Raw genomic sequence first — 17,650 nt, 5'->3', positions numbered from 1 at the left:
TGTGTGTGTGTGTGTGTGTGTGTGTCTGTGTGTCTGTGTGTCTGTGTGTCTGTGTGTGTCTGTGTGTGCGTCTGTGTATGCATCTGTGTGCGCATTTGTATTTGTATTTATTATGGGGTCCAGCAAAATTAAGGCAGTTTATACAATTTTAAAAACATTACAATTCATTCATAATAGATTTCACAACACATTGTGTGCCCTCAGACCCCTACTCCACCACTACCACATATCTACAGTACTAAAATCCATATCTACGTGTGTGTATAGTGTTACATCAGAACTGCGATTACTCACCTCAGAGTAGACGAAGAGTTTTTCTTCAATGAGTCAGACGGGAGAGATATAATACAGACACCCGACCAGGCCCAGATCCCTGTCATTCGCTGGAAAAGGAAACTGAGATTTTGCGGAAAAAGATCAGGGTGCCTTGTGAGGATCAGGCGACGAGTGGCTAATCTGCCTTTGTCTTCTGTCCTGCTAGCTAACATTCAATCGCTTGGAAAATAAATGGGACAAACTGAAAGCACGTATATCCTACCAACGGGACATTAAAAACTGTAATATCTTATGTTTCACCGAGTTGTGGCTGAACAACGACATTAAGAACATACAGCTGGCGGGTTATACACTCTATCGGCAGGATAGAACAGCAGCCTCTGGTAAGACACGGGGCGGGGGCCTATGCATATATATATATATATATATGTAAACAACAGCTGGTGCACAATATCTAAGGAAGTCTCAAGGTTTTGCTCGCCTGAGGTAGAGTATCTCATGATAAGCTGTAGACTACACTATCTACCTAGAGAGTTTTCATCTGTATTTTCATCGCTGTCTACATACCACCACAGACCGATGCTGGCACTAAGACACCACTCAATGAGCTGTATAGGGCCATAAGCAAACAGGAAAACGCTCATCCAGAAGAGGCGCCCCTAGTGGCCGGGGACTTTAATGCAGGGAAACTCAAATGAGTTTTACCTCATTTCTATCAGCATGTTAAATGTGCAATCAGAGGGAAAAAAATTCTAGACCAACGCTCTCCTTGGCCCTTCATTTGGCAAATCTGACCAAAATTCTATCCTCCTGATTCCTACTTACAAGCAAAAACTAAAGCAGGAACCATCAGTGACTCGCTCAATAAAAAAGTGGTCAGATGAAGCAGATGCTAAACCAATTGGACTGATTTGCTATCACAGACTGGAACATGTTCCGGGATTCTTCCGATTGTATTGAGGAATACACCACATCAGTCACTGGCTTCATCAATAAGTGCATCGAGGACGTCGTCCCCACAGTGACTGTACATACATACCCCAACCAGCAGCCATGGATTACAGGCAACATTCGCACTGAGCTAAAGGCTAGAGCTGCAGCTTTCAAGGAGCGGGACACTAACTGTGTGCAAATCATTTAAACAGACAGCTCGGTACATTCAGCATGTCAATACCTCTCATAAATACAAGAAGTGATGAAGTCAATCTCTCCTTCACTTTGAGCCAGGAGAGATTGACATGCATATTATTAATATTAGCTTTCTGTGTACATCCAAGGGCCAGCCGTGCTGCCCTGTTCTTAGCCAATTGCAATTTTCCTAAGTCCCTTTTTGTGGCATCTGACCACACGACTGAACAGTAGTCAAGGTGTGACAAAACTAGGGCCTGTAGGACCTGCCTTGTTGATAGTGTTGTTAAGAAGGTAGAGCAGCGCTTTATTATGGACAGACTTCTCCCCATGTTAGCTACTGTTGTATCAATATGTTTTGACCATGACAGTTTACAATCCAGGGTTACTCCAAGCAGTTTAGTCACCTCAATTTGCTCAATTTCCACATTATTTATTATAAGATTTAGTTGAGATTTAGGGTTTAGTGAATTATTTGTGCCAAATACAATGCTTTTAGTTTTAGAAATATTTAGGGCTAACTTATTCCTTGCCACCCACTCTGAAACTAACTGCAGCTCTTTGTTAAGTGTTGCAGTCATTTCAGTCGCTGTTGTAGCTGCCATGTATAGTATTGAGTCATCCGCATACATAGACACTCTGGCTTTACTCAAAGCCAGTGGCATGTCGTTAGTAAAGATTTAAAAAAGTAAGGCGCCTAGACAGCTGCCCTGGGGATTTCCTGATTCTACCTGGATTATGTTGGAGAGGCTTCCATTACAGAACACCCTCTGTGTTCTGTTAGACAGGTAACTCTTTATCCACAATATAGCAGGGGGTGTAAAGCAGCAGACTATGATCAATAATGTCAAAAGCCGCACTGAAGTCTAACAAAACAGCCCCCACAATATTTTTATCATGAATGTCTCAGCCAATCATCAGTCATTTGGGTAAGTGCTGTTCCCTATATGCGTGCTGAAAGTCTGTTGTAAATTTGTTTACTCTAAAATAGTATGGTACCTGGTCAAACACATTTTTTTTTCTAAAAGTTTACTAAGGGTTGGTAACAGGCTGATTGGTCAGCTATTTGAGCCAGTAAAAGGGGCTTTACTATTCTTAGGTAGAGGCCTGGGGACACACACTTCCTATTAGGCTTAAATTGAAAATATGGCAAATAGGAGTAGTAATATCATCCTCTATTATCCTCAGTAATTTTCCATCCAGATTGTCAGACCCCGGTGGCTTGTCATTGTTGATAGACAATAATAATTTGTTCACCTCTTCCACACTCACTTTACGGAATTAAAAATTACAATGCTTGTCTGTCATAATTTTGTCAGATATACTTGGATGTGTAGTGCCAGCGTTTGTTGCTGGCAGGTCATGCCTAAGTTCGCCAATAAAAACTCATTTAAGTATTTGTCAATAGCAGTTGGTTTTGTGATGAATGAACCATCCGATTCAATGAGTGTTGGAGCTGAGTTTGCCTTTTTTCCCCAAAAATGTCATATAAGGTGCTCCAAAGCTTTTTACTATCATTCTTTATGTAATTTATCTTTGTTTCATAGTGTAGTTTCTTCTTCTTCTGTTTATTCAGTTTAGTCACATTATTTCTCAATTTAAAGTACGTTTTGCCCATCGGTTGTGCAGCCAGACTGCTTTGCCATACATTTTTCCTCATCCCACTCAACCACACAATGTTTCAATTCCTCATCAATCCACGGGGATTTAACAGTTTTTACAGTTATTTTCTTAATGGGCTCATGTTTATTAGTAACAGGAATAATCCATTTCATAAATGTGTCAAGTGCAGCGTCTGGTTGCTCCTCATTACACACCACAGACCAGTAAATATTCTTTACATCAACAACATAGGATTCACTACAAAACTTCTGGTATGACCTCTTATACACTATATTAGGCCCAGACTTTGGAACTTTGGTTTTCCTAGATATGGCTACTATATTGTGATCACTACATCCGATTGATCTGGATACTGATTTCAAGCACATTTCTGCAGCATTAGTAAAAATGTGATCAATACATGTTGATGATTTAATTCCTGTGCTGTTTGTAATTATCCTAGTAGTATGACTGATAACCTGAACCAGGTTGCAGGCACTAGTTACAGTTTGAAGCTATTTCTTTAGTGGGCAGCTTGATGAAAGCCAGTCAATCTTTAAATCACCCTCTCTGTTGATATCACAGATATTATCAAGCATTTCACACATGTTATCCAGATAATGACTGTTAACACTTGGTGGTCTATAGCAGCTTCCCACCAGAATGGGCTTTAGGTGAAGCAGATGAACCTGTAGGCATATTACTTCAACAGTATTTATTATCATGAGATCGTCTCTAATCTTTACAGGAATGTGGTTCTGAATATAAACAGCCACACCTCCACCACTGGCATGTCTATATTTTCTGTAATTGTTTTAACCTTGTATTACTACCACTGTATCATCAAATGTATTCATCTAAATGAGTTTCAGAGATAGTCAGAATGTGAATGTCATCTGTTACTAGTAAATAATTGATTTCATGAGCCATGTTTCTTAAGCCACGTATGTTAACGTGGGCTATTTTCAGCACTTTTCTTCTGGGATGCTTGCTTGTTTTCATTGCTTTACTGGGAAGCTTAGCAGCAGTAGACATTCTCATGTTATTCATGTTAGTGCAGGGTGAGCTGCACACAGTAGACTTCCTGCTAGGGCACACCGCCTCAGTGCTAACCGTATAAATCTAATTCATGATTACAGCATATAATAGCGGGTAGGATCAGCAGAGTCATTCAGGGCTGTTAGAGGGACATAAATTAGGTTTCTTACATTGTGTCTTCCAACACCCCTGGTGTAACGTACATTTGCTGAAGCATTATGACAACTCAGCATCACAATGGTAGGGATTATCTGAGCTGGGCTCGGGTCAATGATAAGTCATTGTCTCAACGCAGCCTTATAATGCTGTGAAAGGATCCAGGAACCCATATGATTTTGGGTGGATCCCATCCTCCTTATAAAACGTGTTTTGTTTCCAAAAGGTATCAAAATGGTCAACACGTGTTACACTCACAGAGCTACAATAATCACGTAGCCAGTCGTGAAGAGAAAGAATCCTGCTAAAGTGTCACAATTCAATGCCACAATTCAGAGAGGACACAAGGCCAGATATGACTGGTCTTTTGTTAGTGTCTAGCAGAGAGTCAATCAGCTCCTTAAAATCCAGTTTCAACTGTTCAGAGTTGCCCTTAATAATGTCATTAAAACCCACTTGGACTACGATGGAAATCGATTCTATGTCCTGACGTAGTACGTTCAGGAGCAGCTTAGTAGTCATTTACTCAAGCTACGGGACGGGACGTAGTTTTTTTGCACCAGGAACGGTCACTTTTCTTACCAAGGATGAGGAAATCTGCTACCGCTGCCACGCTTCACAGGATTTGGAGAACCCTTTATGGATGGACGAGAGGCAGGATCATTTGAACCAGTTGAATCTGTGTGTGCGTCTATGTGTGAGTCCATGGGTGTGTGTGTGTGTGTGAGTGTTTGACTTCATCCTCCTCTGATTTCTACCATCCTGAAATAATCAAATCTATTTTTCCTTTTCATCCTTTTCTGAATTGATGCATTTCCAGATGCCATTACGTTCGTTTGAATTACCCAGCATAATAAGCTCCTTCCTCAATACTAGAATAAACTTCCATTCATTTCATTGTAATCACTCTCATATAAGATTAGTCCAGGCCTAACATTGTCTTGCATCCTGACTGTTTTGTATTAGTTCTCATAGATTTCCTCTACAGTGGCCCCAAAGCATACTTACTGTCAATTAAGTCTCGTAAGAAGGAGATGGATGACAGATACTGATATCTTGATGTCCCTGTCGGGTGACAACACTAAAATGACATCCTCGTTCACCATCTTTTGGAACATAGCCTTGTATTTTCTCCACTGGTTCCCATTCTGAGATATTGTCAGATTTTATTTTATCTTGTTTGTTTGTAAAGGAACACTTTTGGTGACACATTGTAGGTTACATCAGTGTAGAAAACAAATATCTTGCCTGCCTTGTCTTTGTATAAAGTCGTACATTTTCTCCCTTGGTTCCCTGGTGCTCGCCTGATGTGTTTGTTTTTCCCCTTTTCTTATTTGTGCATAAGAAATGTGTTTTCAAGAACATCTCGCAAACAAAGTCAATTGAAACGCAGTAGTCTGGTCCCGTAGTCTTGTTGATGAGCTAAGTAATACATTTTCCCTTGGAAATGTGTTAAGACATCGAGAGTTTAAAATGAAATATAAAATTGCCTATTCCGTAAGCTATATTATTAATAATTTAAGACTGAGTTGTGTGAAAGTTAAACATTCTAGACTTGAGCTCTTTTTGAAATACACATCAGGAAAACCTTATCTGTGGTCACCCATAGGACAGCATGTCCAAGCATAACAAGACTGAAAATAAATCTGGAATGCAATATGGATGGATATGAATGTATTCATTCTAAAGATCACAGAAGGCTTGGAGACCAGCTACTTCATCAATCCAATATGTCCTTACATTGAGGGTGAACTGAAATTTAAAAGAGTAGGCTAAATACAGTGTAGGCTAAATTAAAAGAGTAGGCTAAATACAGTGTAGGCTAAATTAAAAGAGTAGGCTAAATACAGTGTAGGCTAAATTAAAAGAGTAGGCTAAATACAGTGTAGGCTAAATTAAAAGAGTAGGCTAAATACAGGCCATATCCACATCAGGTAGAAATTGACTCATTGATATTTACTGTAAAGCTGTAGGTGCAAAGGTAATTGTTTCGCTCCAGCCACAGACACCATGATCCGTAATGGAAATAGCTCCCATTTAGTGGGCACTTGTAGATTACATCACAGTAATCTACGGCCCGAGAGCACCATCTAGTGGCCTAGAAGCATTTTACTCAGGGTTTGTTGGTTGACCTTGACATTTGCATATTTGCGAATGTCAGAGGCCCTGTGTCAGCCAGTAGAATACATTCAGTCCCAGTTGAAGTCAGCAGAGACGACCAGATCACAGCGACGACCAGATCACAGCGACGACCAGATCACGACCAGATTACAGCGACGACCAGATCACAGCGACGACCAGATCACGACCAGATTACAGCGACGACCAGATCACAGCGACAGTAACCATGACATCTTACACACTATGTTCTTTATTGATCCTGCTACATCACTTTAATTCTTTGAACGTTCAGCTATTTTACACTATGCTTTATATTCTATTCTACCTTGAGTCGTCATGTGTGTGATGAAAAAAAACAAAAAGGTCACCAATACAATACACGCTTATTACAAAGTCTGCAGGCTTCTTGGAAAATATTAGTGGCTAGTTTCCCTTGAATCATGAGTCAGGAAGGTATGACATCTAGTCTACCATCAGCAGCCCCAGGAGGGAAGGGTAGAAAACAAGGCAGCTGATCAGGATGAATTCTCTCTACGACATCCATCCCTTCAAGGTACTGTACCTTGTACCCCTAAACAACTCACCAGGACAGGGACCTGACACTCTGAATCAGTCTCCAGAGGGATGGGGGGGGGGATAAAAAGGTAGGATGAATCAGTCTGAGAGGTAGAAAGCAGGGATGTAGGGTGAGCCGGTGCCTCCAGAGAGCAACAGATCAGTGTCACCTTCAACACCCGCGTCAGTTCCAACACATCTCAGATTGAAAACAGAAAAACACAACAAGCCTCCGGACTCACCTGCATGACCTTCCAACACAGAGACTTTAGAACCAAAACAAGTAGAGGCTTTACACGCATAGCATGGCTTCACCCCAAATGGTACCCTATTCCCAACGAAGTGCACTACTTTTGACCAGAGCCCTATAGATCCTGGTCAAAAGTAGTGCACTAAAAACAGGGAATACTGTGCCATTTGGGACCCACAGCAAACTCAGGAACTAAGTTGTAAAAACAAAAAAAAAAGGAAGGTGATGGGTGTTGTAATAACTTCAGTTGCTGTGAATTTTTTGTTCAGATGAAGTCTAAAGGAACGTATTGGGTTGGAAGGAAATGAGCCATAGCTACCAGCTGGTGTCTACAATTTGAAGCAATCGTTTCCTTAAAAATGGTCCGACTGGAATACGAACTAGAACATGACATGAGCGTTTACAGACCGACACGCAAACCTGGTAGAACAAAGTCGGAAGTCTTCAAGGTAAAACTAAAATGACAAAGTAAAAAAAACACAGACATCATTCAGGACTATGAAAACTCCAACTGTTATTCAAATGATGCAACGTTTATTTAAAACAGTAAGTGTCAGCTGAGATACAGTAGAAAAAGTAGACCGCTCATTTTAAAATAGCTAGATAAAAGAAACAAGACTGACAGCTTTGTGTGAGGAAAAATAATAAAAAGAAAAGTTTTTCTTGCATGCATGTAAAACTTATTTCTTAATAAAAATTCTGAAAAGTATGAGCCATTCATAATTAACATTCTCTAGCGAACCACTCAGCAAAACCACACAAAAAGAGAATCAGCCAATCTTGCACCATTTCAACATCATGGTTTAAGATAGTGACGTACAGCCTTGACTTTTAAGTAGCAAAGCAGAGCTTATTTCAGATACTGTACTGTAGATATGCCACGTTTGTGTCTCAAATGGAACGCTATAAACCTAAAAAAAGGTACACTAATTTTGACCGGACCACTATGGGCTCTTGTCAAAAGGAGTGCACTGCATAGGGAATAGGGTGCCATTTGGTACAAACAGAAGTCTTCATTATGTGCGATTCATTCTATATCAAATCAGACCAATAAGAAAAAAAAATTAATTTTTAAAAAAAAAAAGTTAAATATTTACTTTGTTTATGTCTGTGTTGTTGGTCAATTTAGCATCGTGACTTTGGCACAAAAACACTTCAACGCTAACATAAAATATCCAGTCCATATAAAATCCTGTCCACCACATAAAGTGCATAGTAGTCACAGGGTTAAGTATATCCACGTGGCTTGGTTCTAAAATCAGTTACACACTGGATGTATCCCAAATAGCACCCTAATCCCTAGGGCCCTGGTAAAACGTAATGCAGTACGTAGGGAATAGGGTGCTATTTGGGAGATAGCCAACTGACTCCGTAAAGACAGGAGGCTGCTATTGGTCATTCCGTCTTGAGTTCTAAATAGGAAGCGTTCAGCCATTGGAGGAGACCATCTCACCAGCCAAACATGTACTCCATCGCTTTGGAAACCAAACTGTCATCTTTCCTTGGAGTCTGTCTGTCAGCTACCACCTGAAATCAAAACATGTAACATGGTCGGTGAATTACAAAACGGTCCCTGTCCCTAGAAAACACAAAGTGTCACTCCATATCACATTTTTAAGACTGAAATGTATAGTTAAATTAAAAAAAGGGAAATCGATCCATGCAGTCACATACTTCCTTCACCGAGTTACATACTACATGATTGGAAGAAAAAAAAGAAAAAAAAAAGACTATTGTACTGATTCAGGTTTCTATACATTTGTATCCTGAGCTGTCCCTTTGCTGCACTCTAGTGGACATAGTGCTGTAGGCCTCTACGGTGTATCTACTGTAGTCTATAGCGCTCTATGGTGTATAATACATTACCAAAAGTATATGGACACCTGCTCGACGAACATCACATTCCCAAATCATGGGCATTAATATGGAGTTGGTCCCCCCCTTTTGCTGCTGTAACAGCCTCCACTCTTCTGGGAAGGCTTTCCACTAGATGATGGAACATTGCTGCGGGGACTTGCTTCCATTTAGCCACAAGAGCATGAGCGAGGTCGGGCACATGAGCGAGGTCAGGCACATGAGCGAGGTCGGGCACATGAGCGAGGTCGGGCACATGAGCGAGGTCGGGCACATTAGGTCTGGATCACACACACACTTCAAATCAGGATTGATTGGAACAAAATGTATAATTGTACCAGCTGATTTAAGGAGCCATTTTCACCACGCAGTAGAATTGCACGGAAGCCATTCACATTCAACGGAAGGAAAGCGAGAGAAGCGGAGTGAGCGGGGGGGGGGACCGTTGAGTGAGGCGAGCATGGGATCTGAATAGGGTGGGACTAAAGTTGGGGAAAGTTGAACTTTATTCAAATCCTCTGCGAGTGACCAATTGAAGCTCACCATAACTCAACATTAACGCTTGTCTTCTTTCCCAGGGGCAAGTAAAAATAAGACGGACAAGAACAGATTTAAGTTGTCAAAATGGACAAGTAAAAAAATAAAAATAATTTGGCAATCAAACAATTGGCTCCGATCAGAATTGGATCAGGGCCTCTGGATACGATGTGTTGCTGTCCTCCAATCGCTGCAGAGCGCATCGGAGTATAATTATTGTAGGCCTGCGATGACAAGCACGAGCAGTCTTTCAATCATGCAGTCATGATTGAAAGACTAAAAACTGCTAGAAGTGAAGATTGTAAACTGTCATGGGCAAAACATATTGATGCAGTAGTTGCTAAGATGGGGAGTAGTCTGTCCATAATAAAGCGCTGTCTACCTTCTTAACAGCACTATCAACAAGGCAGGTCCTACAGGCCCTAGTTTCTACCTTCTTAACAACACTATCAACAAGGCAGGTCCTACAGGCCCTAGTTTCTACCTTCTTAACAACACTATCAACAAGGCAGGTCCTACAGGCCCTAGTTTTGTCACACCTGGACTACTGTTCAGTCATGTGGTCAGGTGCCACAAAGAGGGACTTAGGAAAATTGCAATTGGCTCAGAACAGGGCAGCACGGCTGGCCCTTGGATGTACACAGAGAGCTAATATTAATAATATGCATGTCAATCTCTCCTGGCCCACAGTGGAGGAGAGACTGACTTCATCACTACTTTTATTTACGAGAGGTATTGACATTTATTTTTACCTTTATTTTGAACATGACATGTTGAATGCACTGAGCTGTCTGTCTGAACTACTGGCACACAGCTCGGACACCCATGCATACCCCACAAGACATGCCACCAGAGGTCTCTACACAATTCCCAAGTCCAGAACAGACTATGGGAGGTGCACAGTACTACATAGAGCCATGAATACATGGAACTTTATTCCACATCAGGTAACTGATGCAAGCAGTAGAATCAGATTTAAAAGACAGATTAAAAAAAAAACACCATATTGAACAGCGGGGACTGTAACATACGCACTATACACACACGTACACTTGGCTTTTGTGTTATAGATATGTGGTAGTAGAGGCCTGAGGGCACACAGTGGGTTGTGAAATCTGTTATGAATGTATTGTCATGTTTATTTTTTATTATTATAAACTGCCTTCATTTTGACAGACCCCAGGAAGAGTAGCTGCTGCCAGGGATCCATAATAAATACAAAATGTGCACATTTGGTGATATTCATTGCTAGTTAGTGAGTTATTTGCACAGTTACAGCTCACTTTTGGACAGCAAATGAAAATCCTGGAAAAGTAAAATGGTGTGCATCACCTTTGCGTGCCAATGGGCCGACAGAGACATTATGCAGCAGGTAAAATACTGATCTACAGAGGAACTAGATAACCAATTCAAAACAGTGTAGTTTGGCTGGTTATCACGCTAGTCACTCATGTCCTAATATACTTTATTTATTCAACCTTTAACTGGGCAAGTCAGTTAAGAACAAATTCTTATTTACAATGACGGCCTACCGGGGAACAGTAAGTTAACTGCCTCGTTCAGGGGAAAAACGACATATTTTTACCTTGTCAGCTCTGGGGATTCGATCCAGCAACCTTTCGGTTACTGGCCCAAACGCTCTAACCACTAGGCTACCTGCCGCCCCACTTTCCACCGGCACTTGTGTATAATTGCAAATGGCGGGCACGCAGTTGATAAGCAAGCACAGTTGAAACCCAATGCTGCAGACTCTGGTTGTAAAATAGTCTAAAGTCGTCAAATCTGGCTAAGATTCTTCTCTATTCAATACTGACAATGTAATTCTGACAGCTCAAATAGATTCTTAGAATTGCCTAATTGACAACTAACTCCTATGCTGTCAAGATCTCCCCCGAATACTGAATATTTTAACCTTACAAATAGATCAACATCTTAGGTCGCTACCTCACCCACCTTAGCAATTTCATTAAAAAGGTTCAATTGAATTAGGGAATTATTTTATTTTAAAAAAAGACAAGCATTTGGTTGTAATTGTAGTGTTGCAGGGTGATTAACCATCTTCCAGGACAGTCCAGGAGAGATACCGGGGGAGCGGGGAGGCCAACCATCCTCCAGGAGAGATACCGGGGGAGCGGGGAGGCCAACCATCCTCCAGGAGAGATACCGGGGGAGCGGGGAGGCCAACCATCCTCCGGGAGAGATACCGGGGGAGCGGGGAGGCCAACCATCCTCCGGGAGAGATACCGGGGGAGCGGGGAGGCCAACCATCCTCCGGGAGAGATACCGGGGGAGCGGGGAGGCCAACCATCCTCCGGGAGAGATACCGGGGGAGTGGAGGCCAACCATCCTCCAGGAGAGATACTGGGTGACCAGGCTTTTACTCCAGCCCTGCTCTCACAACCCACATTGTAAAAAAAAAAAAAGCAGCTGCTCAACAGGACCTTGATAAGCAGACTCTGGTGTGTTTGAGTAGGGTGTTTGAGTAGGGAGTCTGGTGTTTGAGTAAGGAGTCTGGTGTGTTTGAGTAGGGACCAAAAGCCTGCATACCCAGTAACTCTCCAGATGGAGGGTTGACGGGCCACATGTGTTTTGCACAGTAGCCTATCAGTGCAGTGTTTTACTTTGTGGGGTGTTAAGTGCCTTGCTCAAGGGCACAGCGGCAGGAGATGGTGTCTAAGACATGGGATCAGAGACCAGCAGCCTTCCAGTGTCAATACCAGTGATATATAAAAAATAAAATGAAAACCTTTATTTAACTAGGCAAGTCAGTTAAGAATTTGTTCTTATTTACAATGACGGCCTACCCCGGCCAAACCCGGATGACGCTGTGCCAATTGTGAGCCGCCCCATGGGATTCCCAAACACGGCCGGATGTGATACAGCCTGGATTAATTAAGGTTATTTTGGTTAAGTTGTTCCTTGCAACATCGGAAAATCTAGTCAATTGTTGTTCTGACAAGTAAGAAATAAGGACAAATATAGCGCTGGCTTCCAACCCCTACTGGATTGGCTGACAATAGCTGTTGATACGTAGCACTACCTAGCTTGTGAGGCTAGCGCCACACGAGGGCGAAGCTAGCGCCACACGAGGGCGAGGCTAGCGCCACACGAGGGCGAGGCTAGCGCCACACGAGGGCGAGGCTAGCGTGGTTAGGTCAGTGACGCTTGTATAGTGTATATTACCAGTGAAGCAATGCTGCCAAAACGGCTCCATCATAATTATATGAAGAGTGCTTTAGTCCTCGTCTTTTTCACGTGCTAACAACTTCTATTGGTTTGGCAATTAAGTATTGAATGGTGAAACTCCCTGATCCTACCTGATAGTCACTGCTGGAGGCCTTATAGGCTACACTGAGGGGCCTCATAGAGGAACGAGGTGTAGAGACATGGTGGCTGGGGGTTCCATTTCTGACAGGAGGAGTAAACACTGAGCCAGAGGAGGTAGAGCCTCGGTCTGAGCTCTCCATCACATTCTGAGAGAGAGAGAGAGAGAGAGAGAGAAAAACATGTTTGACTTTTCAGTTGAATTATTCTTACAGGGTAAATTCCAATTATCACTACATGAAAGTTTTCCTAATTTAAAAAATGTACCCAGAGTGACTTACCTTATCGATGCATGGTTTAACACCAATCATTATAGCCTCGCCAAAAATCTTCCCATCTTTACTTAAAGCTTTTCTTGCTTGGAGTTTTGACTGATATTGAAAGTGCATCCAGTTACCAGTGTTGGACATCTAGTAGAACAAGAGAACAGAATGGTGTAACAGGACAGAACGCATGCGTGCACAAACACAAATATAAGCGCACACAAAAATACACACACACACACAAACATTATTTTCAAAGGATGCAAATATTCTTACCACGTGTTTCGTTATGTTTCCATACTGGGCGAACTGCAACAGGATATAAGACGCGGAGGCCGGAGGGAACCTGTTTTAACAAAGAGCATTATAAATTCAGGAAGATGTTTATTTTTCACCTCAACCACATTCTATGGGTGCTGCATTGTGAGCCACAGATCAAAACACATTTGGTGCATCTGTTTAAGGTCGCCCTTGGGCACCAAGTGTGCGGAGATGATTTGATTGATCCTACAGTGAAAACTCTGTCCACCTGCTGAACCAGGTGATCTATAAAAGAACGTACCCAATTATTTCAACGGTTAAAAGTTAGATATTAGGGGGTGCAATACCAGGAACTTACCCAAATACAGTGATCCAGGTATCATCTAGATGGTCTTCAGAAGACAGTGCATCTCCCTGAGTGAAGAACGGGTCTACTTGGGCTGGAGACAATGTTGACTTGGCCTGCTGACCGGTGCTAGCAGGACTAAATAGACTGGATGCTGTCAGAGAAAATTAGGACATACCTAAGAAATCCCTCTCCTAGTTAAAATTGGTACAAATAAGTTAGAATGTTATTTTTTTTATTCTCCCCAATCGCTCACCTGTTCCTGGTGTGACAGCCATATAACCAGACAGTGGGGTTTGCATCATTGAGAAGGGCTGAGAGAAGATAACAACATCTAAATTATTACATGTTGTCTTAACGTAGATACACAACTCAAAATCAAAAGCTTCTGGTGAGATGCTAATATAGCAGGTGTAGAATCACTAGCGATTGGTTAGAACACTTCCCTGGCTAAAGCAACAGGACCCCAGCGGGACTGAAGTGTCTGGGGATGACTTCAGAGTGACTGAAGAGTCTGGAGGCTCTGATGTTATCTGCATGATGCATCCATAACGAAAGGAGCTGTTGGTTCTGCTCTCACTCAAACACCAACACACACACACCTGCGCACCAAACCCTTGCTTTTCAAATCCAAACAGCGAGAGGTCTCAATCGCTTCAAAGCCAAAAGTAGCGTTACCCGACCAGTGGGTCCACAGCATTCCTGCTCACTGGCCAAACCAGTGGTCAGCCAGGCTATTAGAACACTGCTTCTCTGAGTGTAAAGTGTTGTTACACATAAGGAGAGGGATGGAACCTACTCTGTTAAAACGTACCTGTTTATGTGCACCCATAGGGGACATCCCGATGGCAGGACTTGAGAGATCATCATAGATACTCCTGACTGGAGGGGCCCCACTCTTGTCTTTAGGTGTAGGAACTACAGGTTGGGGGGGAGAGCCACCTAACAGAGCGAGGGTTAGAGAAACAGTCAGGGATCCATCGGAAATAGTGCAGAGAGGACACACTGCCTTTGTCATAACACAAAGTGAAAGTAACAGATCTGATAGTAACAAATAAGGTGTTTTAAAGCAAGTTAGGCCGATCAAGCTGGAGGAGTTAGCTAGCCTATTTTGTCTATGAAAGGGATGTTAGATAATGACATATCACAGATTGGAAAGTCAGCTAGCTAGCCATTTGTTTTAGCTAGTAAATGACAAAAATGACCCACAAAAGCAAACTCTCCCTCACCTGCTTGAAATGGTGACCTCATTTCCATTACCCCAAATGACCGAGGCTGGGGTGTGACAGGTGCTGGCAGATCCCCCATCAAAAACCCCGGAAGGAACTGGGCACCCGGGCCGGGTTTAGGCGATGTTGGGGAACCCAGAGTCATTGGTTCTGTGCCTAGGGGGGGACACATGGCAGATAACATTAGTTAGCAAAGCTATTACGCTAACTACACTGAATAAAAATATAAAATGCAACAATTTAGTTATAGTTCATTTAAGGAAATCAGTCCATTTTAAATTCATTAGGCCCTAAATCTATGGATTCCATATGACTGGGAATAGAGATATGCATCTGTTGGTCACAGATACCGTAAAAAATAAAAAATAAAGTAGGGGTGTGGATCAGAACACCAGTCAGTATCTGGTGTGACCATCATTTGCCTCATGCAGCGTAACATCTCCTTCACATAGAGTTGATCAGGCTGTTGATTGTGGCCTGTGGAATGTTGTCCCGCTCCTCTTCAATGGCGGTGCGCAGTTATCGGTGGGAACTGGTACATGCTGTCGTACACGTCAATCCAGAGCATCCCAAACGTGCTCATTGGGTGAAATGTCTGGTGAGTATGCACATTATGGTACCCCAAAAAAAACATCATGCAACAAAGTGCATAAATTAAAGGTGAAACTGTGTTTTTCATTCATGCACTGATTTTTTGGGTACCATGATCTTTTAATAAACATCTTTATTTTGCATTCAAGCCTCTGTTTTGGATTAATTACAGTGTGCGGGTCTTCATCTCTGTCAGTATTCTTATTTTGACTCCTACGCATCTGGAACAGGTGCAGAAATTCGTCAGTTGTGCAAACCCACAGTTTCATCAGCTGTCTGGTCTCAGACGATCCCGCAGGTGAAGAGGTGGCTTATGGTAGAGACATTAATATTCAATTCTCTGGCAACAGCTCTGGTGGACATTCCTGCAGTCAGCATGCCAATTGCACGCTCCCTCAAAACTTGAGAGATCTGTGGCATTGTGTTGTGAAAAAACGGCACATTTTAGAATGGCCTTTTATTGTCCCCAACACAAGGTGCACATGTGTGCACAGCTTCTTGATATGCCAGAATTCTGGTATCTATTATTTCAGCTCAAGAACCATGGGACATGTTGCATTTATATTTTTGTTCAGTATAGTTAGCACAATGGTACCTAGCTTTGGATCTTTGTTATTAGCTAACTAGCGTTAGTCTATAGCCTTGCCTCTTCCACATTGTTAGTAACTAGGTAACTAATATTAGCTATAATTTATATTTAAATAGGCAAGTCATTTAAGAACAAATTATTATCTACAATGACGGTCTACCCCTGCCAAACCCAGACGACGCTGAGCCAATTGTGCGCCGCCCTATGGAACTCCCAATTACGACCGGCCGTGATACAGCCTGGAATCGAACTAGGTTCTGTAGTAACGCCTCTATCACTGAGATGCAGTGCCTTAGACCGCTGCACCACTCGGGAGCCCTATACACATTCCAACGTATTGCCATAGCAAGCTAATGTTACTTACCAGTCACCATGCCACGCTTGATAGTTACAGTAACTAGTTACTCTAGTTTGTTGGTTCGCTTCACTAGCCAACTTTTCCAACCAGGGATTTATTTTGTTGACATTCTCTTAATGTTACCTAACTAACGTTACTTAGTAGCTTGTTAAGAAGCTCAAAGCGTAGTTCAAAAATAAACACTGGTTAATTTAGTTATATAATCGCGTTTCCTAGCAAGCCACTAGCATTACATAAAACTGGCTAAAGGAAGCCAACTCACGTTAGCTAGTTTATTGCTAACTAGCACTAGCAGTATTGTCTCTCTGTTTTAGTTACCTAGCTAGACTGAGAAATGAGATAGATAGTTAGTTACCCACCTTGGAATTCCATCATAACGACCACCGATTATACCAAACCTCGGAATTTAGCGAATGAAGCAAAACGGATATGAAGCTTTAAATCACAACACCAGACGACAAGCTAACGAGATTGAAACACTGGGTTGAAAGATTCACCTTAAAATTTCAAATTCTGTCGGAAATCGCGCGTTAGTTCGCCCACCGGTACTCGCGTAGCTAGCACGCTAGGCTGTGTAACGGTTCCGTTTTCAGGCAAATGTGATGGAATGTTTCATTGAAGCCAGTGACAAACAACATTGTTGTATTAGCTAGAAGCTAGAATTTTTTTGGAAAAACTGTAAAGTTATCTTACTCCAAAGAGAGGAGAAAAAAAACGTAGCGCGCGTCTAATCAACACGGGAGGGGGGGGAGGAAAACAAGAATGGCGAGGCTGTCGGAAGTTGCAAAATTATTGCGGAAGTTATCATAAATAAGCAAGTTTGTTGTGGTTTACCACACTTCACTACATTTAATGATTGATACTGTAAATACAAAATGTAGAGAAATGAGCACATACTGAGGAAAATTACCAGTTATGTGATATTCACCATTCTTACTTATGTAAAAGCAGTTCTGCAGAACATGCTGAATTTATTGGCTTGAATACAACATTTCTGCATCAATTAGGCTACATCCGCTGCAGTTCATTGCATAACACACAATACAGCTGTTAGCAAATTATGATAATCAAACAAATGTATACCTTTATGTGAGGGAGAGGATTTACTATACTGTAGGACTATACAGTTTACGCAGAACGCTTTTGTCTGTCTGTGACACTATTTAGCATTG

The 17,650-nt window shown here is 42.0% G+C and overlaps 1 protein-coding gene across 1 annotated transcript; it reads right to left on the bottom strand.

Moving 5' to 3' along the window:
• Positions 1-7,638: 7,638 nt before the first annotated feature.
• Positions 7,639-17,242, bottom strand: LOC106582498 (nucleoporin NUP35). Its single transcript, XM_014165666.3, has 9 exons — positions 16,838-17,242; positions 14,941-15,096; positions 14,526-14,653; positions 13,968-14,025; positions 13,724-13,865; positions 13,381-13,450; positions 13,123-13,251; positions 12,835-12,990; positions 7,639-8,653 (listed from the first exon to the last, which is right to left on the bottom strand). Exons 1-9 carry the CDS (start codon positions 16,851-16,853, stop codon positions 8,576-8,578), a joined length of 933 nt encoding a protein of 310 aa, XP_014021141.2. The 5' UTR covers positions 16,854-17,242; the 3' UTR covers positions 7,639-8,575.
• Between the last annotated feature and the right edge of the window lie 408 nt (positions 17,243-17,650).

The sequence above is a fragment of the Salmo salar genome, chromosome 21 (genome assembly GCF_965601325.2).
Source record: "Salmo salar chromosome 21, fSalSal1, whole genome shotgun sequence".
Taxonomy (NCBI): domain Eukaryota; kingdom Metazoa; phylum Chordata; class Actinopteri; order Salmoniformes; family Salmonidae; genus Salmo; species Salmo salar.
Note: the sequence above shows the minus strand (reverse complement) of the source record. Positions and strands in the feature narration are given on the sequence as shown.

Excerpts from the sequence above, each read along its gene's own strand:
- LOC106582498 (XM_014165666.3), bottom strand. Across the intron at positions 13,866-13,967 it reads GGCTGTCACACCAGGAACAG|CATCCAGTCTATTTAGTCCT; the intron begins GTGAGCGATTGG and ends TTTCTCTGACAG. Across the intron at positions 8,654-12,834 it reads CCTCCAGCAGTGACTATCAG|GTGGTAGCTGACAGACAGAC; the intron begins GTAGGATCAGGG and ends TTTTGATTTCAG.